The sequence below is a fragment of the Solea solea genome, chromosome 8, assembly GCF_958295425.1.
Source record: "Solea solea chromosome 8, fSolSol10.1, whole genome shotgun sequence".
Taxonomy (NCBI): Eukaryota; Metazoa; Chordata; class Actinopteri; order Pleuronectiformes; family Soleidae; genus Solea; species Solea solea.
Window position 1 is genome coordinate 10,754,907 of NC_081141.1, and position 16,469 is coordinate 10,771,375.

Genomic DNA, 16,469 nt, shown 5'->3' on the forward strand with positions numbered 1-16,469 from the left:
TTGTATAAATAATAGATGTCGCTAATATGGAAGTGCCTGAAACCTGTATTCTCTTGAATGGTCAGTAGAGGCGTCCACTGGTATGTAAGTCTATGAGAAAGTGGCTCTACCTCTCACATGATTTATAAATAATGAGGTGTTTATGGTCTCAGTCACTCAGCTCTTCTTTAACTCACTACAATGTCCATAATGTCAATTTTTTGGTCCTATTTAAAGGGAAAAAAACAAAAAGCAGCCAAGTTTTTAGTACGATCCACCCCTCACTTGTTCCCTAGCTTCACCCTCTCATCCACATGCATCTCTTCCAGTTTTTAAAAGCAAACAAACAATTTCACCAATGATGACGTCACATTGGGTTACGTCTTGGTTCGACCCAATTTGTTTATTGTAAAGACAACACAGCACAGGAAGCCTAGACAGTGCACTGGACTGCATGTAGGATTTTTAAAAACAGCATCCAATCGAGAATTGAGTAATGTCTTTTTTTTTTTTTTTTTTTTTTTTTAATGGCAAATCAAAAGTCCAAAAAGTGCTTTGAGTGTGAGTGCAGTGATTAAGCTGCAGCGTGTTAACAGCAACGGGCAAACCATTGTAAAGGTCAATCTAAACCTGAAAGAGGCCTCATTAAGAATTCATTTCTCCAGCTTTTCTCCAGTATATAATCAAAGATGGAGACTCTGTTAGAGGGCGACATCTCTTGAGTGATTACACTTAAGGTCATTTCAACAGTCAGCAACTGACTGAATGCATCTCTTTCCACTTGACAGTAACTCATCAAGAGGACTCAAAGGGAGCAACAAAGATTCATGAGGACAAAAAAAAAAAACAAGCAAAAGTCAATGGCATTGATTCAGTAACTGAACCAATAATTAACTGGAATAGAGTAATTTGATGAGTGCACTCAATCCCACTTGACAACAACAACAGGCCTGAGGAGAAGCCGTCAATGAACACGCTATGACTACATAAATAACTGCTTATTCTTAGATCTGTTTGGAGAAATTTGTCATTGTTCTTGTTCTTTGGTACATAGATTTCCATCAGCTTATTAGTGGAGAGTGTGCGCACTACCTATGAGGAGTGCAGACTAACACAAAATCTCAATAAACTATTAATAATCACACTTAAATTAAGTTCCTTCAGCAACAATGCAGTCTTGTTAATGCACACATTATGTCTGCACTCACATTCACCTGTCAGTGTGTGAGGAACTAACGCCAAGGACATTAAAGTACAGATGTTCATGCATGTGCATGCACACACACACACACACACACTGCACTGTAACCTGTGGACTGTTGCCAAGGCAACTGTAGACCACTGACAAGGGGCATATTGGTTTCATGAAGTGACTGTTGGCCGCCATGTCAAAGAGCAGCATGTGCACATGTGTGGGTGTGTGTTCGGTGTGTGCTAATGAAGGGCATTTATCATTCTGCTCTTTCTTTCTTTACCACTCGTTTTTGACAATGCAACACGCACACACACGCACACGCACGCACACACACAGACAAACAAACGTGCATACACACACAGCTTATCACTCCTATTATGAAGCCTACAGCTCTGAGTGTGAGTTTGTGGGGGAGGATAGACTACATGGGGGGCAGAAGATAACATATTAAAACATTCCTCCTCTCTGAACCTTTTCCAAAACACCAGAGAACAGTGTGTGTGTGTGTGTGTGTGTGTGTGTGTGAGCTGCTTGAATAAAGAAATGCTAATCTGCTCATTGAGTATTCAACAAACCAAATGTTTGCCCTGGGAAAAAAGCTCAGCTTAAGGGACTAATTACGGCAAGCTCTGGTTGTTACGTTGATCTGTTTCACTGCCTCTTTTTCACTCCCTCCTTCCTTCACTAACCAGACTCGTGCTTGTGTTTATTTATTTATTTCTCTTTCTTTTTATTTCTTCTTGGGGTTTCTCTTTCCTCCACTTTTTTTTCTTCCTATTGGGCACATTTTTCACAAATCAGATATTTAAAATAAATGATTATGCAGCACGGGACAAGTGCAGAATATATAAATACACAAGTGGAATCGGAGGGTGCGCACTTTTACACCGGGATTTCTAAGAAATGCATTTAAAGTATTAACATTGGAAGTAAGTAAAAAAAAGATTTTTTTTTCAAATAAACGTGAATACTTTTTAAATTGATAATAAATGTGAATATATACATATATATTTATATTATATCTGAATATGAAAATCTGAAAAAAGAAAATTCCATATTTAATATATTATTTGAAATCTCTGTTGTTATAAACCATAAAAAAATGTAGCATCATTCATACAGCCTTACAAATATGTAGTGACATACAACAAAATAATTCATTGTGACATAACACAATCGTAACCTGATGAATTTAACACAGGATACAACAAGAGAATCATACCATGTGTCAATCATAAGTTATATATATATATACATATATATATATATATATATATATATATATACATATATATATATATGAGGTTTTATAGTTTACAGTTTTAAAGTAGTAAGGCAGATGTAACTGATGATAAATTACATTTCAGGTGTCTGCAAAATCCATGAATCGATTCATTTGTTAGTGTTTTTATTTGTGTTGCAGGTTGATATATATATATATATATATATATATATATATATATATAAAAAAACACTTACCTTGACTGAGTCTCTGTCTGAGGAGGCGATGGGATAGAAAAAAGAAAAAGCAAAGGATTAAAGCATTTAATATATGAAGTACACTTGCAAAAGTACAAACTCATTGGTGGCCACGTGGCTTGTGGGTAACGTATTAATTAAACAGGCCACTGAATCCAGCAATGCTAAATCAGTTACTACTACTTTAAGTTAGTTTTTATTAATCCCCTTAGGGAAAGTATTCCTCTGCATTTTGACCCATCCTAGAATTAGGAGCAGTGGGCTGCCACACTGAGTAGCGCCCGGGGAGCATTAGGAGTTGGGTACCTTGCTCAGGGGTACCGCAGCCCTTTTTGGCCAGGTGGGGATTTGAACCGGCGACCTTCCGGTTACAAGTCAAGTTCCCTTTCCACTTGGCCACGGGCTGCCCACAGGTTACCAACTTTACTACTTTGTTTGGTATTCTGAAGACCAAGTCCATGCTGGTAGCCATGTTTTCACTGTGAGTGTGTGTGAGTGTGTGGCTGCTCGCTCCTGCTGCATGGAGCACTGTACGTACGATGCTGACTTTGTGTAATCAGCCAGAGGAAAGGATATTTAGAAATGAAATCTCCCAGTAGCTTTGTTTTTTTTTTGTTTCTCAGTCTTTCCTCCAGAACCAAAAATGCACAATGCCCCAAAAAATATAATCATTTCCTAAACATTTGAGTCTCTTTTTGATCTCAGGCAGAGAAATCAGCAAGGTCTCTCAATGAACTCAAGTCTGTTCTCAGCTCAGCCTTCTGTATAACTCATCTCGAGCATCACTCATGTACTGCATATCAATTGTTGACTAATATTTATCATCATATAAGACTGATGTGTCATGTGTACGCTCGACTATAACTTGCTGGTGACTGAAGTGTCAAAATAAAAGTCATGAATCTCACAACCGGCTTCAGCAAATACTTCAGCTTTGACATTGATGTGACAAATATTCTGAGACAACAGAGCCTGCTGCCCATTTATAAACTGTGTGATAAAAACTTGAAAATGTAATAATAAATGTGTGCAAACACATTTTAAGAGATTTTCTTGGTTCAGTCTTTTGATTTTCTGACCCGTTTACAGAATAATACGAGTATTTGCATACTTAGACATCGTAGATGTTTGTGATTGGGTGTTTTTAGGGGATATTGTGCAAAAAGGCTGCAGATTCAGGAACGTTAGCAGTAAAATTGCAGCATTTACAAGTGTAAAGAAATGCATTTACCTCAGCTGGGGATGGAACTGTTACCAACTGAGCTCCTAATAGGTGTGTGCATAACCTGAGCTATCATTTGTTAGCTTTACTTCAGCTCCAGGGCAATGTTAAGTCCTCTGCTGCTCTTTGAAAAAAGCCTCTCAACACACACACACACACACACACACACACATAATCCCTGTGTAGTAATTGAATGCTGGTCCTTAAAGGACAGAAGAATCAGTGTCGTTCTGTATGTTCTGCTTGAAAACGAGGCCTCACTCGCGTCGTTGTGCACAATCCTGCTTTGACCAATTAAAATGACAGAATGACAAATCAGTTTTTAACAGCTGTTCATTCAGAGCACTTACAACTAGACACCAAACAGTGCGAGTGGGGCAATAATTCACACCTTTAACTACTGAATGGGTCCGGGATCATTAACTGAACAAAGCATTAGCATTTATTTCTATTTAACATATTTGGCATCTGCATGAGTAAAATAAAACAGCCCAGGTTTCTGCACTGTAAAAATGTATTACATAGGGATGTTTACTGTATGTCAGAGCTTTTATCTAATCTATCAGTTGCTGTCATTTTAATATGACACAAATTTGAATGATGAAAAACAAAAGATAGAATTATGTATGATGCAACAGTCAGGTCAGAAGTCTGAGACTGGTTTCAGACTTTGAGACTCCAGTGTACATTGCCATCTTATTAATTTAAGTTAATATCTTTATTAAATAAAAATGCAGGAGAAAGAAACCAAACAACAACAAAAAATCTAAATCAGTGATGCATGCTAAGACCTGTTCTAGACACGGAGACGCCAACACCGTGATACACACAGAGCGGACCTTACCTCTCACGTGTTCACTGCTGTTATCATGGTGTTTCCTCTCGTCCTTGAGCGGCAGCTGGTGACTCAGAGCGGAGGAGAGCGCCAGCAGACTGGCAGTACTGGTGCCAGGGGGCAGAGGGGGCTGGAGGCCGGCTGGGTGCGGTGTGAGGGGGACAGGAATGGCGTGGCCGTGCGTGAGGTGCTGGGCCTGGAGCTGCTGCTGCTGAAACACACAGAAACACTGTTCAAAGCTACGCTTGGATGTTGGCAGAAGACATAACAAGCAGCAGGGATGAAGATAGCAAAGGAGGGTAAAAATAACCCCAGTGACTTCCTGGCCAGCGCTGCATAACAGACGCTGACGGCAATATCTTCAATAAAAAAAAATAAAAATAAAAATGTAATGGGTGTGATATGATTTTTTTCACAGCTACGGAGCGTTGTTGTGTTGACATGATGCCAGCTGGAGCTACTAGTGTGGATTGACACAGGACATTTTGTTGTAATGTAAAGGTAATATATCACATCTAATAACCAATCAATTGGTTTGTTCTGTTTTGAAAGTCTCCTTGACATTAATATTTCTAGCAACTTTTACATTTACTCCACTACATTTCCTAGATACATTGTGTACATTTACACCCATAGATTGCCCTGAATTCTATTGGTTACTACCCAATAAAATCAGAAGGAGAACAGTTCTGTATTTAAAGCATTCACCATTCACTCTCACATTAATACGGCCCATCTACGTACAGTGCATTATGTATTTTTTTTCATACCCATTCACATGCTGTCAGCAGCTACATGGAGTTAAGTGTCTTACCCAAGGACACATAGACTGGCGGAGAGGGGAATCGAACCTACAAGATAACTCTACCACTGAGCTTCCATCACTCAATTCTAACTCCTCACTCCTTACTTTTACTTCTAAAACTTTAGTACACTTCATGTCAGAAAATGACATTTGATACTCAAGTACAGTAAATATCATATACTTTAAGACTTACTTACTCAAGTAATATAGTAATATGTGAGTCATTTCTTGTACTTTAACTCAAGTATCCCTTTTAGGTACTTTATACAAGACTGGAATTGTGTCTACAGTATATGTCATGTTAAAGTAAAATATCCCACATGAAACGTTCATTAAACCTCCATTGTAGTAGTAAAAAAACTAATTTTTTCTCCATCCATTAAGTAGACATTTCTATATTTGTCTATGTGCCTACATGTTTTTTTCTGTTCCACATTTTTCACACAATGCTGCCTTTTTACACACTTCAACACATGGAATGACCTTCTGGTTAGTGGCTGTCTCTTCACTACCTGAGGTGAAAGCCTGTAATCCATGTAATGTCTTTAAAAGCATGCCTCAAAGCACTGCTGGTTCTTCCTCACAATACTTCCTGTTACTCTGCCTGTATCACTGCCTCACAACCTTGATTTTAGAGTGCGTGTGTATGCATATGTAACGTAAATGTATACTTAATAGGTCACATGTTCAGGCTTTAAAAAATGTGGGGGTGGGGGGGTTTTCGTCTTCTTATGTGAGTCAAAGTTACGATTCATTCTATATCACATTTTTAGTAGTGATAGAAAGTAGCAATAATTGTGCAGAAGTCACAAAATAGACAGTTTTTCTTTTCTTTTTGTTCATAAAAACGAGCCAAGTGAACTTTGAACTGTGACGTATTTTTCAAATTTCACAAATTCAATCTGATTTCAAACATTTTGAGTTCTTTTTACTCGGGTGTGTTTATATAGTTGGTGAAAATGAGAGATACTTTTCATCAGACTGCCTAGGTTGTGCTGAAAAAAAGGATATAAGACACTCTATATTGCACATATATATATATTTCTTATACCCTCTGTATGTTTAAACATAGTACTGGAAAAAAACGGCCAAAATGCTCTGTGTTCTGAGTTAAAACGCTGTGAGGAGCAGATCCTCACAACTTTTGGCCAAAAACAAAAGGGCTTTTTAGGGGTTAAGACTTGGTTTCAAGATTAGGGTTAGACCTGGGTTTTGGTAAGGCTCGGGTAAAGAGTTAAGGTAAGGCATTTAGTTGTAATGGTTTAGGTAAGGGACTGGGGATATATTATGACTATGAGCGTCCTCACTAAGAATGTTGCACATGAATGTGTGTGTGTGTGTGTGGCAAAAACACTGACCTGGTCCTAATGAGTCAGAATCTCAGAATTTCTGAGGAACTGGCTTAATTCAGTTCAGGGTTAAGATTTGAATTATGTTTAGTTTAAGGTTAGTGTTATGTATTAAGTGGTGATGGTTAAAATTTGGGCTAATGTTTTGTTTATGCTGCTCAAATGAATGGAAGTCAATGCAGTCAATTAAAATGATAGCTGTGCAAAGCTGTGTGTGTGGGTGTGTGTGTGTGTGTGTGTGTGTGTGTGTAAGCAATACACCCACTCCTATAATGGCATTGAGTTCAGCCATGGTGACCTGCTTGGCCCTCTCCACCGCCTGCACCACCTGCTGCTGGTGCTAAGAGAGACACAGAGAGAGGCAGGAATAATTAAAAGGTATGGACAAACAAAAGTCACCGCAACACATCTTACAAACATATTTCTCAGATAAAATAAGAAAGATGGCAATGCTTCACACACTTATGAACCACCTTATTTCTTGTATCTGCCGTCCAACTGGCAGTTACCACACAAAAATACTTTATGTTATATATGTTTACATAATTATGTTATTAATTAACATGTATGTTCTTAAAATCCAAGGTTCTGACCACATCCAGGTTAAATACCACACACATACTAGTTGGTGAAAGATAATTTACACTTTAAGGTTAGGATTTGAAATACAAACAGGTGGAGGTCCAGAGAAGGTTTCAAGATAAACTGTATTATATATATAAACTGTATATTTACTGATACATGTGTGCATGTGTTCTCTGTAATAGTGACTTAGTTACTTAATTAGTTAAACACTGACCTTTTTTGTCAACGTGTTAATGTCAAAACAGCTTCAACAAGAATGCAACCACTCAATAAATATCCATCACTATATCATGTCAATTCACCAACAGATGCATTGTTATCCTCGTTATTGTTTGCTGATACAGACGCCTTTATCTGACACAACAATAATGAAAAACTCTTTGACTTTTGGATTATTTTTATCTATTTTTCTCCTATTATTATTCACTCAGGAAAACTAAAGAAATCAAAATGAAACAACAAGCTCCTACAAACATGCATGTCGTGACCCCTGAAACATGACCCCTGGGTTACTCCAGGTGATGTTTTTCTGTCATAAACATGGGGGTTTTATTTCTTTTTCCCTGGTTCCCTCAGGTTTTGTTTTCCTTTGTTCTTCCTAACGTGAGTTCCTTGTTTTTTTACGTCATGTGTCCTGTCCTGTGTTCCCTCCATGGTGACTGTCTGCACTGCCCTGACGTGATTCACCTGTGTTCACTGATCTCTCTGCGTTCATGTGTCTGGTCTACGTTCTCCCCAGTCTTTGTCAGTCTATCCTGATTCCATGTGTTCTGCTATGTTATGGTCCCTGTTCTTGCTCTATTTATTTCATCTTGTTGTGTTGTGAGTCCTGGATTACCTAATTGTTTGGTATTTTTGACAATTCAGTGCTTTTCACAGAAACAATATGATAGTATTATATTTCATGTGCACTGTCACCAGACGAGCCTGTGTTTTAGAACAAAGCGGTAAAAGCTGCCTCCTCTCTGTGAGCCTCAGTGATGTGTAGCAGCACCACTGTCTAATGCCATTATTCCTAATCCACGCTAAACCCTCCTAATCCATGGCTAATCTGGAGTAGAGCTTTGGTGTCCACACTCACTCCTTCCTGCTGTTCCCACCCTTACACACACACACACACACACACACACACACACATACACACTTCTAATTCCACCAGAGAATGGTTTATCAGCTAAACACACACATTCTACACACTTCTTACACTCTGTGTACCCACATGCTTACAGTGTATTTTAACATAAATACAATGTGCATTCAGGTGGATGAATACAAACACACACACAGCCACTGGTGTATGCATATGTCAGTGGGAGACATTTAATAAGTTCAGAGCAGGGAGGATTAGCCCAGGATAATCTACTGTTTTGCCTCAGAATTTGTCTCAACCCCCCCCCCACAATTTTATTTAATTTGTTCAGTGGAATGATCGGCTCTCTCTTGCGTCTTTTTTGTTATCTCTCCTTCTCTTGTTCTCTCTCTCATCGACCAACCTCCACCTAAGTCTTTACTCACACTGACAGAGATGTTTGAGTCTTACCTCTTGAGAGAGGAAGGGAATGACTTGGGCGCAGATTGCGTTCAGCCGCTTTACGATCTCCGCCTGCAAGAAACCGCGGTGAGCACAGAAAAATACATATTCATCTTCAAATTGAACCAACAGACAAGCATCATACAGTCATCCTCCACACACAACCACACATCATTACAGTTTGACGTGCTTAAAAATGTACAAACATTAATATTCCCATAGGTCCAATTCAAATTAAACAATAGTTATCTGATGTGCGGTATTTATAATCATACTGCAATCCCATTACAGCGGCAGAGGGCAGGATTGCTAGAAAAACCGCTGATTAGAGTCCCGTCTAACTTTCACAATGATCTGCCCTAAGCCCCTCCCATCAGATAAGCACAACAGCACCATAGTGCTTGTAAAGAAAGATGTCTGTGTCCTGTTTAATTAACTTACAGCTGCATTGCCTGCACATCATTCAGTATCAGTCGAATGGATAATCTGGGAATATAAACCCAGGACTTGAAAGATTTGCCGAGGAGCTCATGTTAAAACCTTGATTTACAGCGTATAAGCAGCACTGGCGTGAACTTTGCTCTGGTATCAGTGGTCACAGAAGGCCCTACAGGCCATGAGAGCAAACCCACTGATACAAACCTGTCAAGACTGTGGCAGGTGTGTGTGGTGCACACACGCACACACACACACACACACACACACACACACAGCCTCCTCTGTATTCATCAGATGTTTTTACTGAACCCAAGGGTTGGCTTTAAAGATTATACAGCAATCTCTCTCTCTCTCTCTCGCTCTCTCTCTCTCTCTCACATCAGACAGGAGGTTTTTTTTGCAACAGGAAATTGCCTGATCCACTGTCCCACAGGGAGTGCGCTTGCAGTGCAACTCGAACACAAACACCAACACAGATAAAAGAGTCAGACTCACAAAGAAACGCAGACGAATGGGCACACAGGGACAAATATCATCTTTGTAAATCTTTGTCTTTCCAAATAATACAACTTTCTTCCATTTGTTTTAAACTGTGGTGAACATTATGGTATCACTATCTGCAGGTGATTAATATGTGTGGGAAATGTTGGCATATAGAGCACAACAGTGTCTACAAATTTGAGAAAACTCTTCAGATATTAATTATGACACTGTCTAGTCTGGTTTTCCAGGTAAAAAAAAGGCTTTTTTTATATTATTTTTTTGGCAAACCAAAAGTAAACTTTATATTTGCACATTCTGAGCAGAAAACAAAGTGTGCATGTGACCAGGAGGTGAAAGGGCCTGTGGTGACATCTCACAGAGGAACAAAAAAATCCATCAAGCAGCAGACAACAGGTCGAGACCAACATGTTGGGCCTTTGTCAACATCACAAAAACTGTGATGTTGATGCTATGCTAAGGAAATGGATAATAGCATCACTCTAATTTCCTAATTTCCACACAACAAAGTTAATACACACATCTCTAGACATGAAAATACTATAATTTATATTCAGAAATGTGAGTTTGAACTCATTCAGTATCAGAACAATAGCAACACAATGAGTTGCATCGCCACAGAGAATGTAGTCAAAAGGATGCTAGGTGTTTAATTTAGCTTACTGTCAGAAAATCAATTATTGTGTTGATATTTTTTTTTTACAACAAGTACTTTCTCTCTTCTTGCAGCTGTGAACATAAAGAAGACACTTCTGTGAGACAGAAGACACGTGAGCACTGACTGTCGGAGGTTAAGCAGCCATTTAGTGTCGGACACAAGGGAAGGCTGCAGTTTGTCTTACCTGTGATTAAGTCGGAGCTGCAGCTGCACACACACAATCTAAAACACTGACATTTTCATCTTATACAGTATTTAATATTTATCCATGGAAGACCTGCTGTGCACACATGCCCTTTTTCAGCTGCCCAGTGCATATTAGCCTCAGAGAAACGCCACTAAAGCAATGTTAGTGTTTGGGTGTTGAGGGGAAACGAGGACAAACGGAGTATTTTACAGCTGGGGAATCAGACGGGGATCTTCCTTCTAACACTAAACCCTGAGGCTGAAGGAGTGAGTGCAAGGACTATTCCCTCTCATCTGGCATAGATATTCAAAGAGACGGTGAAAGGACAGCACAGACAGACACAGTGGTGAGGTTCACGGTGTCACATCCACTCAAACATAAGAGGGCTGCCAGGCAACGCCCCAATTATGACAACATCACTCCATTCTAAGTTTATATTGAAAACATGAACTGCAAACATCAGGTGTTTCAGCAGGTTTCACCAAAACTACACATATGTCCTTTTTTTAACTTCACTTCATTACTGCTTTAAAGTAAAAGTGTCCTCATTAAAAGTCTCATACTTACTATATTGTGAAAGTTCACTGTGTCTACTGTTTGAACTTCTTTAGACAACAGTACATTTTCCTTTACCTTGTTAACCAGTTTCTGCCTTCCTCAGAACTCTCACCTGATGTGAGGTGGTGACGTGCATTATCAGCTGTTTTTACTCATAATTACTGACTGAGAACTAACTAATCTAGAACAACAAGTACATGATTTCTGTCATGTGTAATGTAATATGTAGGGATGCACGATATTATCGGCAAGTATAATCTGATATCAGCAAACACGTCAAGATGCCAAGATATGACTAACGACTAAAATAGTATACTGAAAAAGCTGCTACCTACTACCTACCTACTGCTATCTACTGCAACATATGTATATATATGTATGTAATATTATGTTAATTTAACTACAGAAGAGACTAAATGATATTTACAGTTGGGCAAAAGGAAAGATTTATATATCAGTATCGGTTATCGGCTCCCAATATATCAGCATATCGAATATTGGCAAAAAGTCCAATATTGTGCATCCCGAGTAATATGAGTAATTTAGAACTGCATATCACTCAAAAGGAACAGTACAATCATTTCAATTTGACATGACATTCAATTTGGGATGGAACAATATGATCTTATTGCTCAAGGTGATAAAAGCCATAATATCTCATTTGTGATTAGGGCTGCAACTAATGATTAATTTCATAATGTGTTCATCTGTCAATTACTTTCTCGGTTACTTGAGTACTTGTTTGGTCGGTAAAATGTCAGGATATTTCGAAAAATGGGAAAAATCATTTAAAAAAGTGTTGGAAATGACGATGTTCTCAAACGTCTTTTGTCCACAAACCAAAATTATCCCGTTTTAACAATTTCTTTGTTATATGAAGTGAAGAAACAGAAAGAAATTCACATTTAAGAATGCTTGTTATAATTATTGAAAAAACACTCAAAGTGATTAATCAATTATCTAAATAGTTGACGATTCATTTGGTAATTGATTAATTGAATAATCCCATTATAATAATAATAATCCCCAAGATCCCATTGTAGACTCTTGTTTAATGTTTTTGTAACACTGCATTACTTTTGTGACATTATGTTTGTTTTGTAATATTACTGTGATTATCTGTATTAAATAAGTAGTAAACAATCAGACTTTATGGCTACGGAGATAAATTGTAAAGATGGAGATCTACCATCTCTACAATAAACCACCAGTCAGTTTATTTTGAAGAGCTGACCTTGAAGTGTTGGCACGGAGACGGAAACAAAAGCACTGGAGCAGAAAAGGAAATGGAGATGCTTTTCCACGAGGCAACACAACCAATTTCAGCTGACATTTTACATCAGTGGCAAACAATCGTGACGGTCGGCCGGAGTGCAGTGATGTCAGCCTATTTGGCAAACACAGCGCAGACACCGGAGTGAAAAGGCAGAGCTCCCAGGAGCCCCATTCTCTCAAAGAATGTCCTGAGGTTTATGAAAACCTAGAGAATTTGAATCTGCAGAGAACAGATCTTAACTCTGACCCAGACCCGTCACTGTTTGAACGGTGAATAAATAATAAGAAACAAACGTCCAGACGGTCGTCTGAGGTTGGGAACTCACAGCGGGTCGATTCATTGAGTTTATTGATAGATTAGAGGACTCTGTGGGTACATAAAGCCTGACAGCCTCTGAGGTAAGAACATGTGCAGTGAATTTATCTTTGACCTCATATGTGAGTCACTGAAGAAATACTCCTCCAAATGCTCTTTGTGATCACATCAACAATGTGCAATAAATAGTGCCTGCAAACAGATGCGTAAAAGGCTAAAGTGCAATATCCCACTGAATATGCCTTCATTATTATTACCTGCTTGTAATCTGTCAGCTTGTTGCATCTCTTTACAAAAAAAAAACAGCTTTTAACAATAAACAAGTCGATGATAATGAGAAAAAACATCCTTCATGGTCCCATGTCAACTCTTACCACAACAAAGAAATTAGAGCAGGCAAGAGCCTGGAGTCAGACTGGGTCAGGTAGAAGATCACATGTCCATCTCCCCTGTGGAGCTTTGTAAACACCACATCAGCACCACTTTTCACCACCAGCTAATACACCTAATGGACCCCGCCATACACCGGCTGTATCCCCTTGTGATGGCATGTGTGTGTGTGTGTGTGTGGGTGTGTGAAAGACAGAGCTACACAGGTATATGGGAGACAGGGAGGAGAATGAGAGCTTAATATTTCATGATGCAAATTTTCACAAGAGAGACATTTAGTTGTTTTTAATAGCCTCTAGAAAGTACACGATCGTTACAATACTGGGTATCTTAAAATGTGTGCTGTGATTAAACTGTGCATGAACACACATGTCAACAACTACATATGTTTTTTGTTTTTTAGTTTCCAAGCTTGCTGAGCGACAAAGGGAATCTATGGAGGAGACTAGGATTCATGTAAACAGCTCAGGCACCAAACTTGGATAGTGAACCTGTAAGGTAAATACGATGTGACCAAAACCGAATCATTTAGTATTAAAAAAAAAAAGCCAAGATTACTGTATATTAAGCACTGGAACCACAAAGGATACAACCAGTCAATTTAACCAGTGGAATTTAAAACTCAAAAACTTTTTTTTTGCTTAATGCATGTTTAAAATATTTGCTATAAGATATCAATTCATATTACTCACATCAGTCGTGTACTTACTTCTTCTCACTTGACTGTTAACGTAAAAATAAACAATGGTTATCTTAAAAATACTTAACTGGAGACACTGTAGGTCACATACTTGGTTGTAGCTATAGGAAACTTTCTATTACCCAAATATGAGTTTGAATCGATATAATCATTTAATTTTATTTTTACAATCCTCTTTATTTTCATCCTGTCGCCATTTTACCTTTACATCTCACCGCGTCTCCGTTGCTACGAAACACAGGACTCACAGTGATTTGGACGACCAATTAAAAGTGCCCATTTTCTGTTGGATAGTGAATGAATGACAGGCAGATGGAGAGGGCCTGACAGCAGGAGGAGAGTTTGATTTTCCCTCATAGGAATGGCACAATCTTTATTAGTGGACTAATCTGTAATTTTTCTATCATGGCTTTGCACTGACTTGATTATTAAAGAATAAGGTACAAAGTTTATTCCGTTTATGTTCAATAGGGAACACGTCTTTTATCTTTTAAATACGGAAACAGAACAGTCGGTAAGCCTAGTTGTAGCATTAGATGTTACACGTTTGGATGGATGTTCTTATCTTCTACAGATATCTTAGGACCACTGACTTTAATCTTCTGTGACCACTTGTGGAGACTTGAAACCACCGTAATACCCACAGTCGCACACAGAGGTGAAATTCAAACTAAAGAGCTATATAACGTAACATAGATCATCACAACACAATTTGTATAATTTAAAGGTTCTAATGTGCTTTTCATCTTTTACATTTCATGACCACCGAGTGAAGCAAATGGCTCTTAATCCGCAGCAGTAAAATGGTTCATCGGATCTCACTGGGAACTGTCATTCTTCAATATCAAAATGTCTTTTCTGCTTCCTCCTTTCACCACTGTCTCCTCCCTCCTCCTTTTTCTTTTCTCTCCCCATCCTTCGCTTGGTTTATTCCTCTCTCAGTCTCGCTAATTTGCAATTGATTATCTGTCCTCTGGCAGCTCGGTCCCGTGCTCTACACCCCTCATTCCCTCCCTCCTCCCTCTCCTCCCCTCTCCCCCGCAGCCCATCCTCTCCTCCGTCTACGAGTCAATTTCTCTTTAACGAGCGTTGGTACATTTCATTCCCCAGAAACCAGAGCCCTTCTGTGTAAATAAAACAGAGAGCAGAGCCAAAAATCAATGAGCCTATTACCCTCAGAAAATGCTAAACAAGCAATATTAGCAATTCCCTTGGTAGTAGGGACCAACTACCTTAAGGCCCCCCTCTTCCATCTCAGCCCACCACCCACCGACAACATCGCCACCGACTCCACTCTTCAGTCTTGGTGTCTACTAAAAGAGCCACACACTTTGCTTTGTCACATTGAACGCACACATTAACATCAGAGCATGGTACCATAAGAAGGTGCACACACACACATACACACAAACAACCAGCATATCAAATTCATTTGCCTCCAAAACTCAGAGAAAGAGAGAGAGAGAGAGAAAACACAGGCTGCTGGCAGAAATAAGAGATTCACTCTCCAAAACTGTTTTCTGACAGAAATTTGTTGGTACCACACTGAGCCGCCGCCGTCCACGTTTTATCTCTTTTTATTTTCTCTCCCTCTCGCTCAATAAACACAAACACACACATGCGCCAACACACACACACACACACACACACACACACCACAGAGAGCAGCCACAGCAGCAGAATTTATAGTAGACACCCCATATTTCATCAAACAAGTCTGATTGGTGTGCCAGTAAAAAAGCTGCATGTGCAAAACGCAGGCGCGCGCACACACACTAGACCAACACACACACACAGACACACACACACTCGTAAACATCAAAATATACAGGCGCGTACACATATACACAGACTATGTGCATAAACGCACAAATAGTGCACACAAAACTAAATAAACAAATACAGAGTACGCATGGGGAAACACACACGGATACACAAAGACAATGTGTAAACTAGGCTATTATACAGACACCCCACATATACACACATGCACAAAATAAAGATACATACGAACACAAAACACACACAACAATATAAAGGGCAAACACCACACACGCCCCCTCCCCTTACACACACTCACACACACACACACACACAAATCCTTGGCCTAAACTTAACCAGTTCCTCAGAAATGGGTTTCTGCCTCATTAGGACCACGTTTTGGTCTCCATTAGGACTACTGGTCCTGATAAGGTCAGTTGTTGCCAGAAAAGGTCCTAAAGAGGTAACAAACACAAGTGCACACACACTCACACTCACGCACACACACACACATATACCATTTGTCAGGAAATGAGTGTGTAGCTGCTTAGCTGTGGCCCATTTAGCCTGGCAGCTGATGTGTGGTTAATACAGACATTTATGCTAATGACCCTCAGTGTTTAAAAAAAAAAGGCAGCAGCAATGCAAAGGCTCGTTAAAAGCCAAATCCTCATTCACTCCAGTCATTTTTCAGCCAATTTTCTC

General features: G+C 39.2%; 1 protein-coding gene across 4 annotated transcripts in view; it reads right to left on the reverse strand.

Moving 5' to 3' along the window:
- Nucleotides 1–16,469, reverse strand: part of LOC131464427 (transducin-like enhancer protein 4) — a 34,161-nt gene that overhangs the window by 13,121 nt on the left and 4,571 nt on the right. For 3 of the 4 annotated variants that reach the window (XM_058636897.1, XM_058636894.1, XM_058636896.1), the window contains exons 5-8: nucleotides 8,990–9,052; nucleotides 7,130–7,204; nucleotides 4,720–4,921; nucleotides 2,654–2,670 (exon numbers count right to left, since the gene is read on the reverse strand). In XM_058636897.1, the coding sequence (XP_058492880.1) occupies nucleotides 2,654–2,670; nucleotides 4,720–4,921; nucleotides 7,130–7,204; nucleotides 8,990–9,052 (357 nt within the window). The remainder of the gene's footprint in view (nucleotides 1–2,653; nucleotides 2,671–4,719; nucleotides 4,922–7,129; nucleotides 7,205–8,989; nucleotides 9,053–16,469) is intronic. The other variant, XM_058636895.1, reaches the window with a different exon arrangement.